Source organism: Zalophus californianus, chromosome 17, assembly GCF_009762305.2.
Source record: "Zalophus californianus isolate mZalCal1 chromosome 17, mZalCal1.pri.v2, whole genome shotgun sequence".
Classification (NCBI taxonomy): Eukaryota; Metazoa; Chordata; class Mammalia; order Carnivora; family Otariidae; genus Zalophus; species Zalophus californianus.
The window spans coordinates 20,691,307-20,699,643 of record NC_045611.1 but is presented as its reverse complement, the minus strand read 5'-3'; the positions used below and the strand labels follow the sequence as shown (position 1 = coordinate 20,699,643).

Here is an 8,337-nt window from a genome sequence, read left to right as displayed (position 1 = left end):
CAAATTTATATTTTTGACTTCTTCACTCCCTCAACCCCCAAATGTTCAGTATGGGGCAGAAAACCCACATCTTGGAAGTTTCGAGCTCCGATCCTTTCATTCCCTCATGGATTCATCTCTCATAGCCACTGAATTACTGATAGGCAAGAAAAACGCCTATTATATATCAAGTATTGCAAAATCAGAGACTGACCTAGATCTTTAGCATCCTTCTTTTTCAGAAGATGTACGCAGAGGGAAGCCAGGACACTAACACTGAGAATGTACAAGAAAGCTTTACATGGCGTTACAGAATCTTGTCTGAAAAAAACATTTGCAAAACAGATTTGATTTCAAATAAACAATGAAAGCAGCACGCAACAGCTCATAAATAGGGTTATGAAAAGATCACAATTATCTTAAATGAGAAATATAAATGAGTCATTAGAAATACTTAATTTTTTTCAATGTTAAGAATGAAACCCAGAATTAAAAAAGAATCTGTTTTTATTTCAAAGGTTGCTTCTTATATTGAAGCTCATATTAAAGCAACAGTACAATGTTCATAAAATATAAGTGTGATGCCGTAACATTTCTTACATGTCAGAATACTGATATTTGTATGTATACTAAAATAAGAACTTTAAAATTGTACAAATAGATACATTAAAAATGGCATAGAAATAGGGAACCTCTCACCAAAACAAGACAGTTATATCTGGCACGTATTAGTTTAAGATGAAAGTAGAAGCAAAAAGATTTACAAGAATCAGCAGTAACAAGATTGATGCTCAAGAGACATAATTGTACATTGTATTGTACATACATTGTATGGGTTTAAGCTGGCTGAATATTATATATTTCAAGTTTAAAAATGCACTACATATAGAGTGTCCATAGTTTAAGGCGAAATTACAGCTCAGAACTGTTGTCCTTTCTAATTTTGTGGAAGCTTCTTTGACAAATAAAAAAAAGAAGAAAGAAAGACTTAGATGTTCATAACACATAAACAATTTCCCTTCATTGTAAGTTCACCATTAGACTTCTCCTTCACTTAAATATTTTGTACGCCAAGTGGTTTTTCTCTAGAGAAGTTGATAAACAACTTCAATATTTGCCTTTTTTTGAGAAAAGGTACTTCACAGTATTTACCACTTTGATGTCCTTGCAGTTTTATTAAACGTATCCTCTCTGTAAAACTTTGCTTGTTTTAAATGAGCCTTTCCTTGATTTAAAAAAATACCTGTTTACATATCTTCTAGATTCTTCAGAACGCCAGACACAGTTCTTAAGGCCAAATTTGTATCGTTATTGTTAAGAGTCGTCATCAAAAGTGTCTTTGGAACCGTACAAGTCTGCTAGTTTCTTAAAACGAGGTCCCCAGTTCTGTAGGTAGTCATAGTCCAAGTCTGAATCTGTGGTAGCAGACTCTAGGGAGCTCAGGGACCCAGCCACCGAGCCCCTGCCTTCGTAACCATAGATTTGGATGGAATCATAAGGAGGAGCAGTTGGGTCATTATCTGCCTCCTGTATTCTCGTGTTGATGAAGTCATCGACGTCCACACTGTTGGGTGCTGGCCGGAGCCCAGGTCTAGGCATGTACTGATACTCAGGTTTTATGTCTTTGCGAGGGATAAATCCATTGATCCCGTCTGGATTCTGGAGGGTGGCAATATCAAAGGCTTCTGTATCTTCTTCCCCGCCCCCTTCGTCATCGTAGGTAATGATGTTCTCACGGACATCTTCTTCCTCAAAGACGATCAGCGGTTCTTTCTTTTGCCTTCTCAGGGTCACAAACAACACTACGATGACTGCAAGGAAAGCACAAGAAAGTGAGCACAGGTTAAGGCCAGTATTCCTGGAGCTTTCTCCCTGAGGAGAACTCTGCTTACTGCAAGGCATGATGTGCTCATGCTCAGAATAGGAACCAGTCTATGAGTCAACGAAACGAGAGTTTTACCTGGAATCCCCAAAGATGAGTAAAAACACCCTCCACCTGGCTCTTCCTCTGCAAAACGCTGCCAGAAAAATATGATATCCAAACAAGCCGACAAGTTGGAACTATTTTGAGCTTTTTAAAAATGAATCTGACATTATTTGGAAGTCATATTTCTAAGAATTAGGAAGATTCTAAATAGAGTGGTCTGCAGCTTCTTAAAACTGCCTTATGTTGGTTTCTTTTTCCAAAGGAAGACAGCTATCTCTCCAAAGCTTATGAATGAGGATGTTGTGAGACCTCAGGTCCTACCTTTCTATAGGAGGTGATGCTTGTTCCTGCCCAGAGGGCTGGGGGTTGGGGGGCGCGGGAGGAGCAGTGATCCTACTCTACCTTAATAAGAAATCTTATCATAAATGTGGTTGGATTCTCTTCAAACCACTGTAGAGAAGAGGGGAAGTTTATAATAACCCCTAGGAGACAAATCTCCTCTATTTATTTAAACATAGGAAGGTAGCATCAGCTGAACCCCAGAGGAAGCAGCTCTAGTTCCTCCTGAGAGAGGCGATTCCACTGCGCTCAGGCAACCTAGGATGAGTGGGCAGAACCACACTTGAAAGGAAAGCTGAGACATGGCTTAATTCTCCATGTTCCACCTCCACAAGAGGCTTCTACAATATTCCATGACAACACTCTTCCACACATGTGGCTAGACTGAAGAAAATGTGCCTGAATCTGGCAAGGGGTCTGAGAGCCCCTCTGGGTCCACCATCACTGGCAGCTGCAAGGATGAAGCTCCCTTTCTCCTCCAGGGCTGGACATAGCAACCGGTACCCAGAAAATTCTTAGGAACTCTTTGTTGACCTGAACTCACTGGCTCTTCCCTATGCACCTGGGCCCCCTCAACTCATTCAATGGAGAACCAAACATCATGGAACAAGCATAAATTTGATGTCAGAAATCCTTGGGTTTGAAAGCTGATTTTTCTCCTACGTGATCTCTTCCTGAAGCCCAGCAGTGGTTAAGTGTTAATTAGCGTGTGCACACCGCTGTTCTTACAGAGATGAGATGTAAGTCTAGGAAAAGCCTCCTAAGGGTCCCCATAAGCTGAGGCTTGCACCCAGATATTACCTCTGCTAATCAGAGGAGTCAAGATCCAGCTTGGCCAGGCCAACCTTCATCCAGTTCCTTGAGTCCTTCATACCATGTCTTTGGCCTCCTGATTATTCTTTCTGTCCCCAACACTTCTCTTTCCTCTTCTAAGGCAAACTGTTGCTCATATACCAGGCCTCTGCCTAGTTTCCTCTTCTGCAAAACCTTCTCAGATGTCCCCCGGCAGCACTCCCAGATAGCTGCTGCTATGTAGTCCTGCACTGTCGGCAATGTGCTCATCAGAACCTTCCCCCAACTCTGCTCTGAGTGCTTGTTAAGTTTTCCCCGTCTCTCCTGTACCATAACGTGCACCAGCGCAGGGCCCAACCCTGCCTTGTCTCCAGCTATATCCACAGGCTACGGCAGAGTTCTGGTGACCAGCCTGCGCTCCAGAAATATATGTTTCAAGGATGGGCATCTGGTTGCAAAACCCTTCCCGCAGGTGACAGTGGAGCCCCCTTACCCAGGAGAATGACGATGCAGGCAAGGATGGCAATCAGTGCCCCTGTACTCAGGCCAGCGTTCAGGATGTAGGCCTCGGCATTGCAGGAGAGCAGGGCACCGTGCACGTCGCACCCACACACCTTGATGGTGAGGGTGTTGGTGCTGCTCATGGGCGGGATTCCACCATCACTGATCACGATGGGCAGGAGGTACAGATCCTGCTTCTGCCGACTGAAGCCTCCACGCCGGGCGTACACCCCTGCGGTGTTGTCTGTTGGGAGAGCAGAGATATTTCCTCTCAGGGCAGGGCCACTGGAATCACAGCATGAATATTCATGCATTCGGCTTGGCAGAGGTCAGAGTGCTCTTTCTCATCACCAAGGTCAACAACCAGAATCTTTAATCTAGGTATCTACAGAGGCCACAGTCATCTGGCATTGCAGAATAGTGTCTCCATATTTTGGAACCAAACTTAGAAATTGGCTCTTTTTTATTTCGTAGATACAAAGGCCCCCACTGGGAAGCTCACCACACTGCTTTCTGTTTGGATGTCCCCTTCATCAGATACCACAACAAATTGTGGGCTTGGACCACATAACCTATGTGAGTATGGCAGATAATTAAAGATATAAGTGGGTGTGAGAAAAAACAAACAGAGAAATCTTTTTCATATTTGTACTTTCCTACTTCATGACAAGCCTTTGGCCGGTTTCTGTGTGTGTGTTTAAACGATTTCCAGTGCACACTCAAACCTTGCCCAAACTGTAAATCCACTTGTGAGTCCTAAAGGAAAATATTATCTTTTTTTTTAAAACATTTTTTTAAAGATTTTATTTATTTATTCATGAGAGACAGAGAGAGAGAGAGAGGCAGAGAGAGAGAAAGGCAGAGGGAGAAGCAGGCTCCCAAGGAGCAGGGAGCCCGATGTGGGACCCGATCCCAGGACTCCAGGATCATGACCTGAGCCGAAGGCAGACGCTTAACCATCTGAGCCACCCAGGCGCCCAGGAAAATATTATCTTTAAAGAGAAAATATCTTATAAAACCACTAACAGGTTGATAGTTTCTTTGAAATTCAGGCACCATCCACCACCTGATTAAACATGTCATGCGTCCTGCTCAAAATAATTCCAAATCCTCTCTGTGGTCCACACAACACAGCCCACCTCTACACAGTGAACCACTAGATTTTCCCCTTATCTGAAGACTTTGCCTTCCAGGGTCACACCCCATCCATTCCACACGTCCCAGTTCAGTCTGACACGCGGAACTTTCTTCTGCTTCCCAAGCACACCACACTTCCCACATGCCTTTTTAGCCACTGCCCTAGGACCCCAGGAAGCTGTTCCTGGTGTCATGACAGGTGAACTCCTCAAGCCTCAAAACTGAACCTCAAAGTCATCACATTGGGGAGGCCTTTCTAGACCTCTCCCAACATCTGCCCTGTGACCCCAAGCACTTTATATTCTTACAGAAATTAATACCCCACTGCTGTGTCATTAATGTTGACATAACCACTTTGACCTCACCTGGAGTGTGAACTTCTGAGACTAGGGGATTCATCTCAGACTCTCCAGTGTTGCACACGTAATAGACATTCAATAAACATTTTTTGAACAAACGGCATAACAGTATTCTGGGAAAGATTTAATCAAAATTCCAGATGTTGGCTTCCATATATTTCTTAATCTTTTATCACCTAAGCCGCCAACTACTTCCTCATCATGTTTTCTGCATATCTGTACCAACCAACAATTTTTTTTCCACACTGTATGCTCTGGGGGAAAATTATAAAACAGGTGAAGTTTTTAGTATGTTCTATCAAATTACTCACACACACACACACACACACACACACACACAGATCCTCAGTATGGTTTGCCTCCGTTTGTGATTACAATCAGTAACTTATAGCAGTATGAATGTTATGACCAACATGATTGTCCAATAGCTAGCAGGTTTTGAATGGATTGACAGTACCCTGAATTAGCTCTTGTCATAGGAAGAAATATCTTAGAATCTCTTTTGAGGGATTAAATTGATATACTTTAGGTGAAAGGAAATGTAATGCATTTTCTGTGAGATAAAATCTATTAAATATAAAAGGTAGATTCAGTCTGATTTAGGGATGAGCAGATATTCTGATTATTGCAGAAGGTAAGGTGTGTGTATGCACTGGTTTTTGGCAAGCTGTATAATGACATTCTCTGCCCTTCGTTGCCAACATCTCAAACAAAACCAGGCTGAACACCTAGCTCTCATTTCTGTATTTTCTGAATATTGTATGACTAGTATAAATTGTTCTTATCACTGGAAAAAATTATATATACTATGGAAAATCATGAAAAAAGATAAATAAAATGGGCCAAATAGACTGTTAACTGAAAATTCAGTTTCCTGACTCTTCTCTCCTATTCCAGCCTATACCATTGTTCCATGCCTAAGGATTACAAAAAAAAAAAGTACATATCTATAACAAATTATTTCAAAATGTTATTTTTCCCTTCTCATACATTTTTTTGAGTTCAAATAAGACTTTCACAAATTAAAAGTGACAATATCTACCCCGTTTTAATAATATGAAATGTCACAAGGCCACTATGAATAAAAGTGAAAATTAAAAATCAAAGAAGAAAAGCAAATTACTTAAATTGCTTGGTCAAATACACTTCTCTGATGTGAACAACATCCCCAATGGATCATTTATTTAGTTTATCTATTGGGTCACACCCTGTCACCCAGGGTGTTGGTTTGGAGGGCATGTAAACTGAGTGATTTGTTTTTGTAAACCTGTAGAAGGCATAATTTTAAACCTATTCTTCAATATGCCGTCCACAAAAAAACTGGACCTCCAGATCACAGCACGCCGGCTTACACGTGACAGCAGCTGAAATCAAACACTAATGGAAACATGGATCTGAGCAGGACACGAACCTGTGAATGTAGGATGTCTCATATTCTGAACAAGCAAGTCCCCTTAGATACATTCAAACTATTACATAAAAGCTCATCAAAGTACCCAGATGACTGAACCATTTACAGTCTCTGAGTGACAGACCTGTAGAATCTTGAGAACTTTTAAAAAAAGTTCCTCTAGCCAAACATGTTTCACATATGGATTTTAAGATGAGTTTAAAAGGTGGGAAAGAAATGGACTGAGTATCTCTTCTTGGGCATATACTAATTGCATGCTTTCAAGTGAATCATTTGTCTTGTCTAGAGCCTCATTTGTTCATCTTTTAAAATGAGGACACTGGTTGATCTCAAGTGCGCCTCACAGGAATCAAATAACATAATAAAAGTCATGGTTCTCCCAGGGCTCAGGGAATACTTCTACCAGAAAATTTTACACCCATTACTGACATCCTCCAGGGCTGGTGAACTGGAGAAGGGTATACAGATGTGGTAGAAGAGAAACGTGACTAACCAGCCTGGCTTGGCACCTAGGTGGTTGATGTTGTTTGTATGAATAAAATATCTCCCCTCTAGATTCAAGTGGCTCCAGTACCAACAGGAGACTGAGATTTTTGGGGGGATGACCATTTTGGAGAAGTCAGTGCTGCGTCCTGTGATGGTCTTTCTTGTGGTCCACTCTGATCACTGATCTACTAACGGAAAAAGCCACCACTATGGGCAGGAACTTCATTAAAAAAACAACTATAAAAACAAACAAACTAGCCGTAATAACAAAAACCGCTATTCTGGAAATCAATTTTGCATCCTAAGTTTGACTACAGATTTTCTTTCATCCAAATTAGCAACCACTGCCTATCTGTTTTTGAGAGGGTCCCCTCACTTTAGACATATACATTCCTCGGTTTAGGGCAGCCTTTGGATAAAAGAGGTTCCATGAGGACACATTTTCAGGGAAGTGTCAAACTGGTCCCATGGTTCATAAGATGAGGCAGAACAAGGCAAATGTTCTCAATCTTTAAATTTCCGTCAGGAGATTTTGCAGATCCTTCTCCTTTATAAAGAGTCCAAAGGGCAAATCTCTCAGTATTTAGTCAAACAGGCCTGGGTTTGAATCTTGAATTGTCTACATATCAATTGCTAGACTTTAGTCATATTAAGTAAATGTCCTGTTTCTCTAGTCTCACCCAGGAAACTAATAATTTTAAATGGTAAAATGATTTCATTTATAAAGGTACTCAGCACAGCGACAGACTGTTGGATATGCTCAGTAAATATTAATTCTTTCCTGGAAGCGATCCTATTTGAGCAATAAACTAATGAGGAAGAGAAACTTATTGGCAAAGAGAGGAAAGTGAATTCCTGGAAATGTCATCGCAGCTTGGAATGCAACTGGCTCAGAGAAGGGCTCATCATCCAGAGGTAAGAACACAGTTCATGCTCTTCAGTCCTGGGCAACGTACTTCCCATGGTAAGAAAATGTTTTTCAAGCATCTCGCTTTTTCATCCTGACACCCAGTGTTCTCAACATCCTTGGCCACAGACACATAACCAGTTTCATTTTCCCCCCACTAAGGCAAAACCTTGCAAATGGAGTCATTAATTACTAGTATATGTCATGCACAAATTGTAGTATTTCTATTAATGGAAAATAAATTCAGATTTCAATTTTTTATGTCTACAACCTGGACTCCTAATCACATGCTGTTTTTACCTGCACACTTTGTCATTACACTAACAAAATGTAAAGGTACCAGATAATGATGGTCTCCATGGTACCAGTTTGGGGATGCAAACATAGGGTTATGATGACGATGTAGCCCATTGGAGGTATACATATAACTGACATTAAAAGGGGAAATTATTATGGGTAACCAGTCCTCAATTGATAGACCACACTGGGTGCCATCTTC

At 41.2% G+C, this 8,337-nt stretch overlaps 1 protein-coding gene across 5 annotated transcripts in view; it reads right to left on the bottom strand.

Moving 5' to 3' along the window:
- Positions 1–468: 468 nt before the first annotated feature.
- Positions 469–8,337, bottom strand: part of CDH11 (cadherin 11) — a 146,176-nt gene continuing 138,307 nt past the window's right edge. For all 5 annotated transcript variants that reach the window (XM_027619395.2, XM_027619394.2, XM_027619399.2 and 2 more), the window contains 2 exons: positions 3,531–3,782; positions 469–1,790 (listed from right to left, as the gene is read on the bottom strand). In XM_027619395.2, the coding sequence (XP_027475196.1) occupies positions 1,294–1,790; positions 3,531–3,782 (749 nt within the window). In that variant the 3' untranslated portion in view covers positions 469–1,293. The remainder of the gene's footprint in view (positions 1,791–3,530; positions 3,783–8,337) is intronic.